General features: G+C 40.9%; 1 protein-coding gene and 1 long non-coding RNA gene across 4 annotated transcripts in view; one reads left to right on the top strand and one right to left on the bottom strand.

The window, feature by feature from the left end:
* The window catches only part of LOC101882775 (uncharacterized), a 73,809-nt gene extending 55,284 nt beyond the window's left edge, over positions 1-18,525 (bottom strand). Inside the window, exons 1-5 of one of the 2 annotated variants that reach the window (XR_012399612.1) lie at positions 18,405-18,525; positions 10,829-10,969; positions 9,802-9,864; positions 2,465-2,568; positions 1,746-2,319 (exon numbers count right to left, since the gene is read on the bottom strand). This is a non-coding gene — a long non-coding RNA (uncharacterized lncRNA). Of the gene's footprint in view, positions 1-1,745; positions 2,320-2,464; positions 2,569-9,505; positions 9,865-10,828; positions 10,970-18,404 lie in introns of those variants that run through there. The other variant, XR_012399603.1, reaches the window with a different exon arrangement.
* On the top strand, positions 226-18,566 carry LOC100329748 (myosin-7). Of its 2 annotated transcripts, none has more exons than XM_073941182.1 (39): positions 226-254; positions 390-421; positions 1,746-1,954; positions 5,569-5,712; positions 5,792-5,948; positions 6,057-6,084; positions 6,356-6,461; positions 7,648-7,740; positions 7,823-7,886; positions 7,964-8,062; positions 8,155-8,258; positions 8,356-8,494; positions 8,816-8,934; positions 9,033-9,182; positions 9,268-9,438; positions 9,523-9,832; positions 9,945-10,027; positions 10,787-10,992; positions 11,144-11,267; positions 11,356-11,492; positions 11,579-11,834; positions 11,923-12,165; positions 12,246-12,422; positions 12,506-12,651; positions 12,758-12,848; positions 12,930-13,319; positions 13,420-13,546; positions 14,418-14,536; positions 14,756-14,952; positions 15,073-15,256; positions 15,701-15,866; positions 15,970-16,094; positions 16,191-16,499; positions 16,583-16,786; positions 16,872-17,168; positions 17,254-17,358; positions 17,454-17,549; positions 17,676-17,810; positions 18,444-18,566. In XM_073941182.1, exons 3-39 carry the CDS (start codon positions 1,754-1,756, stop codon positions 18,462-18,464), a joined length of 5,823 nt encoding a protein of 1,940 aa, XP_073797283.1. In that variant the 5' UTR covers positions 226-254; positions 390-421; positions 1,746-1,753; the 3' UTR covers positions 18,465-18,566. The 2 variants fall into 2 exon arrangements, with proteins under 2 accessions (XP_073797283.1, XP_021326089.2); XM_021470414.3 differs by having other exon boundaries at positions 386-421.
* The last annotated feature ends 212 nt before the right edge of the window (positions 18,567-18,778 follow it).

The raw sequence follows: 18,778 nt of genomic DNA, 5'->3' as shown, positions 1-18,778 counted from the left end.
TCAGGAATGAATGAGTTGAATGAAAGTGCACACATCGACAAGGTATATTGGTCTTTTTCTGGCATGAATTATACCCTACAAAATAAAGGTGCCCCAGCCTCCAGCAGACACCCAGCCCATCTAAATCCTAACCAAAGTCAGACAGTAACATGCTTCAGAAAATTCTTGCAACCATATTTAGAGGAGGCCTTACATTATAAAAAGAGGTGGAGAGTCAATGGCTTCAGAAAGGTTTTCTATTGTATCATCAAACGGTAAGCCATCAGACTGTATGATCTGGTTTCTGTGATGTGTGTTAACTTTTTATTGTTAACATAATAGATATGAGACACATATTTTGATGTTAAATAATTAATTCTGTTTTGTGTTTTGTGCATGACCCAAGACAGTAAAATATTGTTTGGAGAGGTGAAGCACAAAGGTAAGTGACCTTAACAACACAATGCGACATCACTTTGCAATTAATATGACATATGAATGTATTGGTCATGCATTTATTGTGGGGGTTACTTAAAAGTGATAATTCACCCAAAAATCAAATCTCATTTATTGAAAACTACTTTGTTTTCCTTCTGTCGAACACAAAAGAAGAAGTATGCTCGCTGATGGCACCCATTGACTTCCAGTCATTTTTTCAACAATGGAAGTCAATGGCTGCCAGCAAACAGGTGGAAAAAAAAACCTCATTAATTATTAGCATGTTGCTCACACCTGTCTTATACACCTGTCTTAAAATTTTAAACTTGAAAATGTCTTTGTGTTGAGTTTCTAAATCTGCTATCTTCATATTTTTAAATGTCACAAGTGGGCCGGCCTGGAATCTGTGCAGGCAGATTCTTGAGTCCATCATTGACTCTGTTTATTTACTTGTGTAAATGTAAAGTTTTTATTTAAATTTTAGTGATGAGTTATGTACAATACCATTTGTAATGTCATATTTTCCATCTTTTCCATCTTTTATGAGAGACTTACTGTAGCTTTGCTTAACAGGCAAGTTGCATTTGCATTGTGAACCTTACATAAAGTTAGTATCATACTTTTTTTATTTAATGTGTTAAGCTTTTAGCTGCTATACTCTTTAAATCATTCTGCATCAATCTGCATTTTTTTGGACCAGTAAATAGCCAAAGATGGACAGCAGATACTGTATCAGCATAACAAGAGTTCATATAATCTCCTGTATATACAGTTAAAGTCAGAATTATTCACCCCTTTTGAATTTTGGTTTCTGTTTTAAATATTTCCCAAATGATGTTGAACAGATTCAGAAAAGTTTCACAGGATGTCTGATAATATTTTTTCTTCTGGAGAAAGTCTTATTTGTTTTATTTCAGCTAGAAATAAAAGCAGTTTCTATTGTTTTAAACACTATTTTAAGGTCAATATTATTAGCCCCTTTAAGCTGATTTTTCTCTCTCGATAGTCTACAGAACAAATCATCAGTCACTCATTCAACCATCAATAACTTACCTAATTACCCTAAACATTAAGCTGTATAGAAGTGTCTTGAAGAATATCTAGTCTAATATTATTTACTGTCATCATGGCAAAGTGAAAATAGATCAGTTATTAGAGATGAGTTAATAACACTATTATGATTAGAAATGTGTGCTTCTCTCCCTTAAACAGAAACTGGGGAAAAAAATAAACAGGGGGGCTAATAATTCAGGAAGGCTAATAATTCTGACTTCAACTGTATATCTACTATTGTGTATAATACTGTTTGTACCTGCACTTGTGGACAGGGTGAAAGATGGGGGATGCTGTGATGGCGGAGTTTGGAGCTGCGGCTCCGTACCTTAGGAAATCAGACAAGGAGCGTCTGGAGGCCCAAACTCGCCCCTTTGACATGAAGAAAGAGTGTTTTGTTCCTGATGCTGACGAGGAGTATCTTAAAGCAACAGTATTGAGCCGAGATGGTGATAAAGTCACTTGTGAGACTTCCAAGAAAACTGTAAGTTCAAGATTTTATATTACTGTTATGATTCACATAAGGTGACACGGTGGCGAAGAAGGTAGTGCTGTCGCCTTACAGCAAGAAGGTCGCTGGTTCAATCCTCGGCTCAGTTGGCATTTCTGTGTGGAGTTTGCATGTTCTCCCCGCATTCGTGTGGGTTTCCTCCAGGATCTCTGGTTTACTCCACAGTCCAAACACATGCGGTACAGGGGAATTGGGTAGGCTAAATTGTCCGTAGTGTATAAGTGTGTATGGATGTTTCCCAGAGATGGGTTGCAGCTGGAAGGGCATCCACTGCGAAAACATATGCTGATTAAGTTGGCGGTTCATTCTGCTGTGGCGACCCCGGATTAATAAAAGAACTAAGCCGAAAAGAAAATGAATGAATGATTCACACAGTGATGTCATTTCTCTACATTAATTAAATATATATTTATATTTTAAATATATATAAATATTGTCATATTAAAGTGTTGATTCATGGAAATAATGCTATTAATTACTGACCCTCACATCCTTCCAATGCCATGAGTTCTTCGCTCTTTAGAATACAAATTAAGGGATTTTCTGAGAGCTCCTCATCCTCCATAGGGTCCCAAGATGTTCAGTGTCTGGAAAAAGAACCATAAACATTGTCCATGTGACTTCAGTGGGTCAAATGTAATCATTCCAAGCTCCAATAACACTTTCGTGCACTAAAAGACTTTAGAAATGACTTTGTTTGCCAATCGCATCAGATCAGGCTTTGCTTTTACTATATGCAATACAGTGCTTACATGTTGGCCTCCTGACTCGATTTGCAATAAGTCATACTGTCTGTAGACAACCCAAAACCCAACAATAAGGACTGCCCGATGGCCCGAGGCCAGAGTGAGAGATGTTTGGGACAGTAGACAGGATTGTTACTGGCCTGTGCTGCATTGTCACTAAAGTTTAATTTTTGATTAGTGCCACTATTTGTCAATTGCGTGCAAATACAGTATTGGAATTGAGAAACAGCTTTAAGCCTTTAAATGCTATTCTTCTTTGGCTCTCGGCGAAGGCGGTCGCTCTTCTTCCCGCTCCGTCCCATATCTCTCCTTGCTGGCACCTCTTGTCTGGTCTTATTCTATCTCTGAGGCTCTCCTTGTCCTGCTTTCCAAACGAAAAAGGAATTATGGATTTGATCAACTGGTCTCTGAATGCAATTGACACCATCTTCTCAACGAGATCGCTGGGCTCCGGGGAACCCAGCTGTCCTGCGGGGACGCTCGCAGCTGGATATGTGATGGACGGGTGGGAGAAGTGGAGAGTCCTCTGTCTAGCTGCTCTGTCTCTGGAGGATATTGAAGATATCTACCTATTCGGAACTTTGATAACAGGGTTTCTGCTGATGGGCTTATGCGGGGCCCTGGGATATCGGAAACTGATAAAAGCGGTCAGCGCAGCTCAAAACCCCACTAGGCTGGCCGGCTTGATTGAAACACTGATGGGTAGGGTCGCGAATCAGACTATGGTCCTTGACCGCAAACTGGAAACCATCGAGGTGAAGCTAGCGGCTCTGCAACAAATTTTGGCCAGATCGGGAGACGAGTGATGGACATTAAATATCTGTGAAATTGGCAGATATTGACCTAAAGTTGAAGTATCTTACTGTCTTTTTTTCGGCTCTCCTCTTACTCCTGCCAGACGGCCTCGGCTGGAAGTAAACAACTCCCTGGGATAAGCAAGATAAGCGGACGCTCTGAATTCCTGCCCCTGTCAAGGACACCTGCGGGACTCTGGACTATGCAGGCTCACACACACACAAACATATCTACAGATAAACATTCACCACCGATCCCCATCCAAACGCCTTCGTGTGCTTTTACCCACGTGGGGCGTGGGCGGGGCTGTGACTTGCGCCGGAATGGCTGCTGGGCCAGTTGGCTGCCCGCACTCAACGGATTGTTTTCCATTACCCCTGTTCCCATCCCTTCTGTCTATGTTGTGTCTTGCCGGTGTGCTTATGCTAAGATAGGGCTGTTTTTCTCCCTTTTCTCACTTTGTCCTAATCAAGGGCAAGCTGAGGGGGTGTTTTTTAGCCTAACTGTCCAAATGTATCTTTCTTCGTTTCTAAATGCTACCTCCTAAGATCTGTCTCCCCTGAAAAGTTGTTTGTGATGTTTTGTCTATGGTCTGGGGGGTCCAATTTCGCTATACGAAAGTGTAGTGACAAATAAAGGCTTGATTGATTGATTCTCTGTGATGTCAAAAATACCATTCTGCTTTTCTTTTCCTCTTATTTGATTGAATGTTGTGATGTTTTTTTCTGTAACCATGGTCACAATCAGTACAGCAAAGAGACGGCAATGTGGCGGCAAAATCAAATTAGCAGGATAAAAGAAAACGTCTGTTTCTAATGTGTTGTAAGCAGACATTTACCTGGATACAACACAATGAAAAAAACTCAGTTTGGCAAGTCAGCCACCTTTTGTTAAATAACTTCAGACTGCAATAAAATACCTCCACATTTTTCATACTGCTCTTTTTATTTGCATAAAACTTTGAATTTTGCTCATTATTTCCTTAATAACATTTTAAAGTATTTAAATTCTAGATTCACAGTCGTTATTTTTGACACATTATTTAAAATATGTGGGTTATAAATAGCTATTAACTCCTTTTTTGTGGGGCCAATGAAAATTTTGGCAGGGCAAGTAAAAATCTTGGTCCCACTTTATATTAAGTGTCCTTAACTACTATGTACTTACATCAAAAAAATACAATGTACTTACTGTGTTCATTATGTATTTGAGAACACTTGTGGTGCTTTTGAGTTGGGATAAAGGTTGGGTTGTGGACAGGTTTGGTGGCATGGGTAGGTTTAGGGGGTGTTAAGGTGTAAGGGATGTTCAACAGTATATTTACAAATGTAATTACAAAAGTTAATTACAGATGCAATTACATACAGGTATTTAATCAAGCATAAGTACACAGTAAATACATGTATTTACTCAATAAGTACATTGTAACAACCTATTAAATCCTTTGTAAGTAAATATTAGTTAAGGTCACTTGATATAAAGAGGGACCATAATCTTAACCACAGGCCAGATCGGGCCAGACGAAAAAATCCTTAGAGTTAAACCCTGTAACCTGATGAAGAAGTTTTTTGGTGGAGCTACATGGACTGTTTTGACAATGTTTTAATTTTATTTATTTATTTTACTTTGAACATCTTGGCACCATTGCTGTATATGGAGGATGAGAGCTCTAGGATTTCATCTAAAATATCTTCAAGAGTTCACACTTAGATATTGCTTGATAATAATACCAGGTTTGGCATGCTGTCCCGGGAGAGAACCCTGAGCTTATTATTTCGGAGATTTTTCTTTAAGCTTTTAGTGCTGTGTTTAAAATAAAGATGTGATCATATTTAACATGTGATGAACGTGAGACTGCATATAATGAACAAATAGATAAAATAAGAAGATAAAATACGATTGTATGTAAAAATTTGTGTCATCCAACAGATTCTACGTGTATAACTAATTTGTTTGCTGCTATGGATAAAGCAAAATGTTGCTCAAAAACATGCGCACACACATTGTGACGTTGGTTTGAATGTCAGAAATCTCTTTCTCCCGCAGACCGTCACTGTGAAGGAGTGCGATGTTCACCCTCAGAACCCGCCAAAGTTTGATAAGATTGAGGACATGGCGATGTTCACCTTCCTGCACGAGCCTGCTGTGCTGTTTAACCTCAAAGAGCGTTACGCAGCCTGGATGATCTACGTGAGTGGAGTCTTAAAACACTCTCACACTCACTTTATGATGGAGGAGCAGATCTAAAGCTGCTGTCGATCTCTTCCAGACCTACTCTGGCCTCTTCTGTGTCACTGTCAACCCCTACAAGTGGCTGCCAGTGTACAATCAGGAGGTGGTCGTTGCTTACAGAGGAAAGAAGAGGAGTGAAGCTCCTCCTCACATCTTCTCCATCTCTGACAACGCCTACCAGTACATGCTGTCAGGTGCGTCTGCTTAAATGTTTATTTATGTTATGCTCGATTCATGTTTAGCTAATGTTTATTCATTTTGCATATTACATTGATCGTTTTGCATCAAATTTGCAATTGCAGATAGAGAAAACCAGTCCATTCTGATCACGTATGTATTTTAATGTTTGAGTTTAGATCATAGGTCTCAAACTGGATTCCTGGAGGGCTGCGGCTATGCACAGTTTTGTTCTAACCCTAACACAGCTGATCCAAATAATCAAGGTGTTCAAGACGTATAGAGACTATGAAGCAGGTGTGAATTGGAGTCTGTTGGAGCTATAGCCGCGGCCCTCCAGGAATTAAATTTGAGACCATTGGTTTAGATGCTGGAGTTAGGACTTAATTTGTTAATTTTTTATGAATACTTCTTATGTTGGCAGTGGAGAATCTGGTGCTGGAAAGACTGTGAACACTAAGAGAGTCATTCAGTACTTTGCCAGCATTGCTGCAGGTAGTAGCAAGAAGGACAGCAGCAGTGAAAAGAAGGTTAGAGCATTTACATTTAGCAGACACTTCATCACAAATCATCCAGAAATTAAACCAAAGGCACAGCTCACCCAATGCCATCATTTACTTTCCCTTCATATGAGTTTTTAAGAGGTGAAGAAGATATTTGGGGAAATTTGGGGAATCCATTGTATTTTTTCAATTGGTTGCCATTAGCCAGCATTTTTCAAAATATTTTCCTTTGTGTTCAACAGAAGAAATAAATGATGAGGTAATTAAATTTTTTTGGTTGAACTATCCCTTTAACCACAGTGAAAAGGTAAATTAATTATGGTTTGGGGTTATAAAAATACGAATACTCCTAGAACTGTGCTTTGATACTGCTGTTGTCTCATTGGCATTAAATAAGCAACTCTTTTAAATTAAATTCAGAGCAGTCTAAGTGATTTCTGACGATTAATTTAACATAATTCTAATATAACTAGAATCTTATATTATATAAATTTTTTAGGTTAAACGTTTTTTTTATGATATTCATTGCAACATTACGGCAAATATTACATCTCTAGTTTTTTTTTTTTTTGCAAAAAAAAATTCAACAAATTAAATAACACACAAAAACAAAAAGAAGAGGGGTAAGTAATTAGGATAGACCAAGAATACCCTTTTCAAAAAACACAAAACATCTAACCCCTAAAACCCACCTTACCCTTGGGACTAAAGCTTATGCAGTACTGTTGGTGTGAGCTTCACCATTTGGGTATTCAACCTACGCTTTCAAGATAGAGGAGATCAAATCTTGCCAAATTCTTTCAATTTCTTTGCCATAAGAAATCTGATCCTTTCCAAATGTGCTAATTTTGATGTTTTCTTCCAGGCATGATCTAAATGATGGCGATTCTGTTGATTTCCAAAACCTTAGCACCAAGTTCTTTGCCACATTAAGGCTATAAGACAACAATTGATTTTGGGAGTCCTGGAGGGACCTAGTTTTGTCTGAAATTCTGAATATGACCAAAAGTGGGTCGAAAACTAATTCACAATGTAAAATTTTAGATAGAGATTTAAATATTTCAGCCCAGAACGGGATTAGTTTAGAACACTGAGTATAACTATGTAAGGCAGTGGCTAAGTCCGTCTTGCATTCATCTCAGAGGGGAGAGGTATATTTTATATAATTTATGTTACTATTATGATTTTACCCCTTTACTTTTGCTCTTCTCAGGGTACTCTGGAGGATCAAATCATCCAGTGTAATCCTGCTCTGGAGGCTTTCGGGAATGCCAAGACCATCAGAAATGACAATTCATCTCGCTTTGTGAGTTCATCCATCTCCAAATTCAAAATAAACTACAGTTTTTTGTTTACCCAAATTAAATTACAACATTGTTTTCGAACAGGGCAAATTCATTCGAATTCACTTTGCTGCTAGTGGAAAGCTAGCTTCTGCTGATATTGAGACTTGTAAGATTTTTATTTTCAATAAATACTTTATAACAGATATTCCCTCAGTAAAAACGTATTCTTCAACATTTCTTCAGATCTCCTGGAGAAGTCTCGTGTGACTTTCCAGCTCAAGGCTGAGAGAGATTATCACATCTTCTACCAGATTCTGTCTCAGAAGAAACCAGAACTTCTGGGTGAGCAAAATCACACATCTAGTAACAAAACTACAAATGAAGACACAAAAAATTCTTGCCTTTGTCATAAAAACTTATGTTCAACCTCTCAGAGATGCTGCTGATCACAGCAAACCCGTACGATTATGCCTTCATCTCCCAAGGAGAGACGCAAGTTGCCTCTATTGATGATTCTGATGAGCTGATGGCTACAGATGTGCGTTATCCAAAAGATGTTATACACATGTTGAAAGTTTTCAAGGATTAGTATAACATGTAATATGATTCAATTAATTATTAGAGACATTTTTTAGGAAGCGTTTGATGTGCTGGGCTTCACCCAAGAGGAGAAGAACAGCATCTACAAGCTGATTGGTGCCATCATGCACTACGGCAACATGAAGTTCAAGCAGAAGCAGAGAGAGGAACAGGCCGAGGCTGATGGCACTGAGGGTCAGTATTAGGGGGAAATAAATGGTAAAAATAAGGCTGTGATATAACTGATTCATTGATAAAAAAATGGATTTAAAGTTTTTAAGTGCACCACCTGAGGGCAGAGGTGTCAAACTTAGTTCCAGTAGTGCCACAGCTCTGGTGTTTGTGTGTTTGCTGCTGTGTGTGTGCATGTGTATGGGTTAAATGCAGAGCAAATATTCTGATTATGGGTCACCATACTTGGTCACATGTGGCCTTTGTTTTCCTTCCTTTCCTTGATCAAGTTGCACTCATATAGACAATTCATTACCAGCCATTCTACTTTATTTTTGGAAACAGACGCTGATAAATCAGCGTATCTGATGGGCCTGAACTCTGCTGACCTCATCAAGGCTCTGTGCCATCCAAGAGTCAAAGTAGGAAACGAGTGGGTCACCAAAGGACAGAATGTCCAGCAGGTTGAGCTGACTTCATGATTAAGATGCCTTTGGCATTAATGTTCTGTTATATAACAAATAAAGAATAATTATTAAGCACTTTAATGTATTTTGGACAGGTGTACTATGCTATTGGTGCCCTTTCCAAATCTGTATATGAGAAGATGTTCCTCTGGATGGTGGTGAGAATCAACCAATCCCTGGACACCAAACAGCCTCGCCAGTACTTTATTGGTGTGCTGGACATTGCTGGCTTTGAGATCTTTGATGTAAGCTGATAACAACTGATTATTGTAATTCAGAAAGTAATGTAAAAGCAGTACAGTGTAATTTTACAATATCTTCTGTCTACAGTTCAACACCTTTGAGCAGCTGTGCATCAACTTCACTAATGAGAAGTTGCAGCAGTTCTTCAACCACCACATGTTTGTGCTGGAGCAAGAGGAATACAAGAAAGAGGGCATTGACTGGGAGTTCATTGACTTCGGCATGGACTTACAGGCTTGCATTGATCTCATTGAAAAGGTGAGTTTTTAGATTTAAGAGATGTTTGGTATTGGATTAATAGAGCTTGTCTAATTTGAATCCTCACCCTTGATTGTTTGCTAGCCCATGGGTATCATGTCCATCCTTGAAGAGGAGTGCATGTTCCCTAAAGCCAGTGATGCAACCTTTAAAGCAAAGCTTTATGACAACCACTTGGGGAAATCAAACAATTTCCAGAAGCCCAGGATTGTCAAGGGTAAACCAGAGGCTCATTTCTCCCTGGTTCACTACGCTGGCACTGTTGACTACAACATCAATAACTGGCTGGTGAAGAACAAGGATCCTCTCAACGAGACTGTTGTTGGCCTGTATCAGAAGTCCACCATGAAACTGTTGTCAAACCTGTTTGCTGGATATGCTGGTGCTGAGTCAGGTAAGTTGCAGGCAAATCCCCTGTAGGTTGTCCTAGAAACAAACAATTAAATATTTTGTGAGATCTATTTCTGCCTAACGCAAACTAATGTAATCTTTTTTTCTGGTATCAGCCGCGGATGGAGGAGGAGGTGGCAAAGGAAAGGAGAAGAAGAAAAAGGGCTCTTCTTTCCAGACAGTGTCTGCACTTCACAGGGTAATGTTCACACATTATGTATTTACCACAAAATGAATGATATATTATGATTTGGTCTTTCAAGGGTGCTTTCACACTTGGTTCAATTGTCTGGACTGCACCCAAGTTCGATTGTCTCCCCTTACCACCTTCTCGGTTGGTTTGTGTTCACACTGTCTGTGTTCCTTCTAAACCCCGCTACGCTTGCGTCTTCAAGCTGCTCTGACGCACATCATGGTCGTTCTGCTTTTACTGAATCTTTTAGTGTTGGTCATACAGAAAGCGACTCGTGTCTATCTGTCGCAAGAACATTATAAACGCTCAGAACATAACGCGATGTCTGCAGAAGCTGTTTTTGGAGGAGACAAGCACACATTATCACAGTGTTTGCCCTGGCTCAGTCCCGCTTATCTGCAAGGTACAGTACATGACACACACACACACACACACACACACAAATGAACGTTATGAAAAGCAATAGTTTGTTGTACTGTTGGCGGTTCACTTCCGCTATTTGGTACGATTGCATTCACACCAGAAGTGAACCAGACCAGAGTTCGCGTGAACCTTATCCCAGACCACATCTTTCAGGTGGAGTTAGGTACGGTTTGTGGGTGCACAATCGAGTTCAGAAGACACGTTCACACTAGATAAACGTACCGTACTCTGATGTCAAACAAACACGGGTGCAGACCAAAAGTGCTAGTGTGAAAGCAGTCTAGATCAGTATGCCAATCTAAAAATTAAATGAGCAGAATCATGAATAATATCTGTCTATAGGAGAACTTGAATAAGCTGATGACCAACTTGAGGTCAACTCACCCTCACTTTGTGCGCTGCATCATCCCCAATGAGACTAAGACTCCTGGGGCGATGGAGAATCCTCTGGTCATGCACCAGCTGCGCTGTAACGGTGTGCTGGAGGGCATCAGAATCTGCAGAAAGGGCTTCCCCAACAGGATCCTGTATGGAGATTTTAAGCAGAGGTGAAATTCATTTTGACTTCACTTTCAACACTTTAAATATAAAATGTTACTTTGGGTAAAATATTCAGTACATTTAAAACACACCTTTTAATAGTTACAAAGAACAGAAAAAAACCACAGTAACTTGTAATTACTACCCTGATGGTGATAGATACCGCATCCTGAACCCTGCTGCTATTCCTGAGGGTCAGTTCATTGACAGCAGGAAAGGAGCAGAAAAACTACTGGGGTCTCTGGACATTGACCACAACCAGTACAGGTTTGGCCATACTAAGGTATGACACATGTTTCAAAATAGGCACATAAATACAGTGTTCCTCACACAATTTTTGTAAAATAAACATGTTCATATTTTTAAAATAGGTGTTCTTCAAGGCTGGTCTTCTGGGTACTCTTGAGGAGATGCGAGATGACCGTCTTGCACTTATTATAACTGGAATTCAAGCAAGAGCTCGTGGTATTCTCTCAAGAATTGAGTTCCAGAAGATTGTTGATCGGAGGTTAGAAATCTGAGTTTTTTTTAACAATTTAAGAGTAATACTACTGATAGATTTTAAAATATTAAATGTGCAGTATTGCTTTTTAGAGATGCCTTGCTGGTGATCCAGTGGAATGTGCGTGCCTTCATGGGGGTCAAGAATTGGCCTTGGATGAAGCTGTACTTCAAGATCAAACCACTGCTGAGATCTGCTGAAGCTGAGAAAGAGATGGCCAACATGAAGGAAGAATTCCTGAAGTTGAAGGAGGCTTATGCCAAATCTGAAGCTCGCAGAAAGGAGCTTGAAGAAAAGATGGTTTCCCTTCTCCAAGAGAAGAATGACCTGCAGCTTGCAGTGCAGTCTGTGAGTTTTGGATTTTATGAATTCATTAGTAGAATGCAGCTCTACATTTGACTTAATTATTCAAAGCAATTTCTGTATCTGTAAACAGGAGCAAGATAATCTTTGCGATGCTGAAGAAAGATGTGAAGGTTTGATCAAGAACAAGATCCAGCTTGAGGCCAAAGCCAAAGAGCTGACGGAGAGGCTAGAGGATGAAGAGGAAATGAATGCTGAGCTGACTGCCAAAAAGAGAAAGCTGGAGGATGAATGCTCTGAACTCAAGAAAGACATTGATGATCTGGAGCTCACTCTGGCCAAAGTGGAGAAGGAGAAACATGCCACTGAGAACAAGGTTTGTTTTTCATTCTGACCTGGTTAGTGGTGCAGTAATGGTGTATTAAATGTCTTTGATACAATGCCACAATTCTACAGGTTAAGAACCTGACTGAAGAGATGGCAGCTTTAGATGAGATTATCGCTAAGCTGACCAAGGAGAAGAAAGCTCTACAGGAGGCCCATCAGCAAACACTGGACGACCTCCAGAGTGAGGAAGACAAAGTCAACACACTCACCAAAGCCAAAGCCAAGCTGGAACAGCAAGTGGATGATGTGGGTCGTTTTACATTTTGTAATATATAAATGATACAGGAATGACATTTGATGAAATGTTGAACAAAATATCGTCTTTCCAGCTCGAAGGTTCCCTGGAACAGGAAAAGAAGCTTCGTATGGATCTGGAAAGGGCAAAGAGGAAGCTGGAGGGAGACTTAAAGTTGACCCAAGAGAGTGTGATGGACCTGGAAAATGACAAACAACAACTGGAAGAGAGACTTAAAAAGTGGGTTTTACAGATTAAATGAAACAGTTTTTAAAGAATATAATTTGCAGAATAAATATTTATTAAATGGTAACCAATTGGTTCTGACACATTTACAACAACACAGGAAGGATTTTGAGATCAGCCAGCTCAGTAGCAGGATTGAAGATGAGCAGGCAATGGCAGCCCAACTCCAGAAGAAACTGAAGGAGCTGCAGGTAAAGTTCTTAATTCCTAACAAGAGAGACAGATAGATAACTAGGACCTCTAGCTGTAACATTGGTTTTCCTCAATATCAGGCTCGAATTGAAGAGCTTGAGGAAGAACTGGAGGCTGAGAGAGCTGCTCGTGCCAAAGTTGAGAAACAGAGAGCCGATCTGTCCAGAGAACTGGAGGAGATCAGCGAGAGGTTGGAGGAGGCTGGTGGAGCCACCGCTGCCCAGATCGAGATGAACAAGAAACGTGAAGCTGAGTTCCAGAAACTGCGCAGAGACCTTGAAGAGGCCACTCTGCAGCATGAGGCCACAGCTTCTACCCTGAGGAAGAAACATGCCGACAGTGTGTCTGATCTGGGAGAGCAGATCGACAACCTTCAGAGAGTCAAGCAGAAGCTGGAGAAAGAGAAGAGCGAACTCAGACTGGAACTGGACGATGTGGTCTCCAACATGGAGCAGATTGTAAAGGCCAAGGTAATAGATTCATGTCTCTATTGTAAGTATTCTTTAACTTATAGCATAATATGTTACTTCAATATAAATTATCAACCATTATAACATTTAATTTGTCCAGGCAAATTTAGAGAAGATGTGCAGGACCCTTGAAGATCAGATGTCAGAATATAGAACAAAATATGAAGAAGCGCAACGCAGCATTAATGACTTTACAATGCAAAAAGCAAAGCTGCAAACTGAGAATGGTATGTACTCTGATAGGTTGTTACTCTGTTCTGTGTTAATTAAACCAGTTGCCAAGACCATATTTTCCAACCCAAGCTCATTCTGTAAACGTAGTCCCATGGACGTTTCTGGAGACAGCGGAATATGTCCCGGGAGGTACGTACGGCTGCTTTTATTTTTTTCAAGGGAACGCTGCGGGGCGGTGTGACGCTGTTCCCTTTCGTGCTTGCCGGGTGACCGCTTACCTCCTTGTGGAGGGCTTTCCCGCTGCAACCCGTTTGTCCACTCAGCTCACCGTGTAACGTCGGCAGGCTCGAGATGCAGAGAGGAGGAGTTGACCACGGCGATCGACCGGTTTCGAGTCCGGGGAAGAGCAGTTCCAGCAATCAGGTAAGACAAAAACAGAATCCCAAAAATTAAGTGAACGAGTTTCATAACAGGGTGAGAACGCGGTGAAATCCAAAAACGCGGTAGAAAAAAAAATCAGGGCTTTTCTTTTTTTGGACGGCTTTTGTAAACTGTTGCTTGGGTTTAGGGGAAGCGAGTGGGCGGGCGGGTCAATCGGTAAAATTGGTTGGGTTCAGGGAAAGAGGAGGGCGGTCAGCCGATTGGCCGGTCGTGCAGTCAATCATCCGGTCAGTCGGACAGCGGCCTCTGGTGGGTTGACGCGAGAACAGCGCGGGCGCAAACCGCACTCGCGAGAGGCGTTCAAGATGAGAAAAATCACACAACAGCGGCCTCTCGCAGATTCGCAAAAACAAAAACTGCAGCCGTACGTACCCGCCGGGACGTATTCCGCAGTCTCTACAAACATCCGCGGGACTACGCTTCCACAATGAGCCTGGGTTGATATTTTCATTTCTTTGATACAATACAAATAATTCTATCTAGGGGAGCTTTCGAGACAGCTGGAAGAAAAAGATTCATTGGTCTCTCAGCTAACCAGAGGCAAGCAGTCCTACACCCAGCAGATTGAGGACCTCAGGAGACAACTTGAGGAAGAAGTCAAGGTATATTTGATTTTTTTTTCTATTGTTCTGTTAGTATAACTTTTGTCAACACACACACACACACACACACACACACACACACACACACACACACACACACACACACACACACACACACACACACACACACACACACAGATGCATTTCAATAAATTGTTTCAACCAAATGTCCATTGCATTGCTGTGTATATTCCTAACTGAAATTTCCAATCCTCATAGGCAAAGAATGCCCTGGCCCATGCAGTTCAGTCTGCTCGTCATGATGCTGAATTGTTGAGGGAGCAATATGAAGAGGAGCAGGAAGCCAAAGCTGAGCTGCAGCGTAGTCTGTCCAAGGCAAACTCTGAAGTGGCTCAGTGGAGAACCAAGTATGAAACTGATGCCATCCAGAGGACTGAGGAGCTGGAGGATGCCAAGTAAGAAACAAGAAATTCAGTGTTCCCTGTACTTTGATTAAGCTAAAAACATCTTGTTCTATAGAAGAACATAAACCTTTAAAGTAGGTTTGAAACAATTTTTTTCCTTTGTTCATGAAGGAAGAAGCTGGCTCAGCGTCTGCAAGATGCAGAAGAAGCAGTGGAAGCTGTTAATGCTAAATGCTCCTCTCTGGAGAAGACCAAGCACAGGCTCCAGAATGAGATTGAAGATCTTATGGTGGACGTGGAGAGATCCAATGCTGCTGCTGCTGCTCTGGACAAGAAGCAAAGAAACTTTGACAAGGTGAATTAAACAAGCATTTCAAGAGTTCCCACTTAGATATGCTTGGCATATATAGCAGGTTTGGCATGCTGTCCTGGGAGAGAACCCTGAGCTCAGAGATATTTGAGCCCAGGGCTCCCGCCCGGTCTAGAAGCATATCAGGGGATCCGAGATCAGGTAGTTCTCGATCGCTCCCCCTTTAGAAAGGGAGAAAAAGGAGGAGATGGGGTGGAAGGGGGGATTCTTCCAAAAAGAAGATAGAGCAATAAGCAGAAAGTGATCCATTTATATTAAGCTAGGATCATTCTGATTGGATTATTACTGATTACGGATGAGTGGCCAGCAGTGCACAATCATATCACGTGCTCCTCTCGAAATTAGTTTGTAAAACTTCACTTATAAATGAACTTTCAGTATTCATCACAATCCACTGGTAGCTAATCAAAATCTGATTCTATATAACAGGTCCTAGCTGAGTGGAAGCAGAAGTATGAGGAGTCTCAGAGTGAGCTGGAAAGCTCCCAGAAGGAAGCCAGATCTCTGAGCACTGAACTGTTCAAGCTGAAGAACTCCTATGAGGAGTCTCTGGATCATTTGGAGAGCATGAAGAGAGAAAACAAGAACCTCCAAGGTTCCTCGATTTATTAGTCATCTAAGCAATCACATATTACTGAAATGAAATATTTCTCCTGGCTTTTCATGTATTAACTATCATTACATTTCTTAACCGGTAGAGGAGATTGCTGATCTTACTGAACAAATTGGTGAGTCTGGAAAGAACATACATGAACTGGAGAAAATCCGTAAGCAGTTGGAGCAGGAAAAGGCTGAAATTCAAACTGCTCTGGAGGAAGCTGAGGTGTGTATTGTGTAGCGTTCAACTTTCTTTCGCCAACAGATAATTGATATTCATGAGCTGAAAAAGTCTTGATTAAACATTTTCACCAACTGACAGGGCTCTCTTGAACACGAGGAAGGCAAGATCCTCAGAGCTCAACTAGAGTTCAATCAGGTCAAAGCTGACATTGAGCGTAAGCTGTCTGAGAAAGATGAAGAGATGGAGCAGGCCAAGAGGAACCAGCAGAGAATGATTGATACCCTGCAGAGCTCACTGGAATCAGAGACTCGCAGCAGGAATGAAGCTCTCAGACTGAAGAAGAAGATGGAGGGAGACCTCAATGAGATGGAGATTCAGCTCAGCCAGGCTAACAGGCAGGCATCAGAAGCCCAGAAGCAACTCAAGAGTCTTCATGGACATCTGAAAGTATGAAGTGTCTTCATATCAAGATCTTATGATCCCTAACCCTAAATTCAGAATAGCATTAATTTGTGAGCTTGTATTTGTAGGATGCCCAACTGCAGCTGGATGACGCTCTGCGTGGCAATGATGATCTCAAAGAGAACATCGCCATTGTGGAGAGACGCAACAACCTGCTGCAGGCTGAACTGGATGAGCTGAGATCCCTGGTGGAACAGACTGAGAGAGGAAGGAAACTGGCTGAGCAGGAACTGATGGACGTCAGTGAGAGAGTTCAGCTCCTGCATTCTCAGGTATGACACACCTGTATTAGTAAACTTCTTCTATTACACATGATCATCTGCAGACTTAATGAATGTCAACACTGTGCATGTTCAGAACACCAGCTTGCTGAATCAGAAGAAGAAGCTGGAGGGAGATAATACTCAGCTTCAGACTGAGGTTGAGGAGGCAGTGCAGGAGTGCAGGAATGCTGAGGAAAAGGCCAAGAAGGCCATCACTGATGCTGCCATGATGGCAGAGGAGCTGAAGAAGGAGCAGGACACCAGTGCTCATCTGGAGCGCATGAAGAAGAACATGGAGCAGACCATTAAGGACCTGCAGCACCGTCTGGATGAAGCTGAGCAGATCGCCATGAAGGGTGGCAAGAAGCAGGTCCAGAAACTGGAATCTAGGGTAAGTTCTGGTTTTATGTTTTGCTTTTTATGTATTTAAAATACCTAATTTGCTTGACTAGTTTTGTCTCTTGCACATCTCATAGGTCAGAGAGCTGGAAAGTGAGGTGGAGATGGAACAGAGAAAGGCGAGCGAGTCTGTAAAAGGAGTCCGTAAATACGAGAGGCGCATTAAGGAGCTCACCTACCAGGTCACATTTTCTTACACATAAATACATGTCTATTCATATGATTTCCAAAAGTAGATTAACACAAAAACTTATTGTGTAGTAATTACTGTTTGCAGACTGAGGAAGACCGTAAGAATCTGGCTCGTCTTCAAGATCTGGTGGACAAACTGCAGCTGAAGGTCAAGTCCTACAAGAGAGCTGCTGAAGAGGCGGTATGTTTACATTATTATCCTTTTTATTTGATGATTTTAAACTCTAGTTTACACTTCAATATGAATCAAAAACTACATTTTGCACATGAGACAATCCATAAGCGAAAACAAAATACTGTTGTTCAGGAGGAACAGGCCAATTCTAACCTGGGCAAGTTCCGTAAGCTGCAGCATGAGCTGGACGAGGCAGAGGAGAGGGCTGATATTGCTGAATCTCAGGTCAACAAGCTGAGAGCTAAGAGCCGTGATACAGGATCCAAGGTGAGTGACTTCAGTCAGTTTGCAGTCATACAGCTAACTCAAATTACATTTAGATTTCTTTGACTCTTAAATTTAGATTATTGTTATAAATCATTAAAAAAACAGTGTGCCTGATGAAACAGATGACATTGATTTAAAGAGATTTGATATTTTAATGTACACCCAGTGTTTGAGGTGATGCAAATGTGCCGTTTTGTGTGTGTGCCTTGTATTCCTAACATCATGGGGACCAAAGGCCCTTAAGTATAACAATTCCAGTACATTTTGACCTTGTGGGGACATTTTTTGGTCCTCATGAGAAGAAGGCTCATAAGTCAGTCAGAATTAAGTATTTTGGAAATCTTAAAATGCAGATTTGTTTTTCCAGTGAGAGTCGGGTTTAGGGGTTGAGGGAGAGAATATACAGTCTGTACAGTACATTATGGGTCCCTATAAAGATAGCTGTACAAGTGTGTTTGTGTGCATGCATAGACAACTCATTAACACTTGCCTGACCAAAGTGATGGAGATATTATTGCATAAACACAATGTGCTTTTTAGTGCATTAACGGACAACACATTACATTTTTAGTTCAAATAAGACAAAGAAACTACCTTCTATCAATGTCCTTTTCATGTCTTTTCCTCTCGCAGAAAGGGCACGATGAAGAGTGAAGCTCTCACATGGATCTTTCTGAAAGTCTTGTTCGGTGTGGCTCCGTGTGCTGGTGATTTCATTATCTGTAGTTCTGTAGAATAAAATGAATGTGCAAGTAAGCCTCTGCTTCTCTGCTCTTGGTGTTAACACGATGCTGTTGCATTCACCTTCAATACATTTGGTGAAATAATTTCATTTATTTGCAGCATTTTTACATTATATAAAACAAAACTATTTTATAGGAGCAAGTCTGTGGTTTTTTAAAAGGACAGTTATCCCGAAACTAAACATTCAATCTTGATTTACTCAAACCTCTGCTCGTTTTGGAATT

Source organism: Danio rerio, chromosome 24, assembly GCF_049306965.1.
Source record: "Danio rerio strain Tuebingen ecotype United States chromosome 24, GRCz12tu, whole genome shotgun sequence".
Classification (NCBI taxonomy): Eukaryota; Metazoa; Chordata; class Actinopteri; order Cypriniformes; family Danionidae; genus Danio; species Danio rerio.
This window is presented reverse-complemented; position numbering and strand designations above follow the sequence as displayed.

What these genes read in the sequence shown, in the direction of transcription:
- LOC100329748 (XM_073941182.1), top strand. Translation starts at nt 1,754, where the DNA reads ATGGGGGATGCTGTGATGGCGGAGTTTGGAGCTGCGGCTCCGTACCTT. An exon ending in TGGAACAGCAAGTGGATGAT is followed by an intron (nt 12,423 to 12,505) that starts GTGGGTCGTTTT and finishes TCGTCTTTCCAG; the next exon opens with CTCGAAGGTTCCCTGGAACA. An exon ending in GCCGTGATACAGGATCCAAG is followed by an intron (nt 17,811 to 18,443) that starts GTGAGTGACTTC and finishes TTCCTCTCGCAG; the next exon opens with AAAGGGCACGATGAAGAGTG.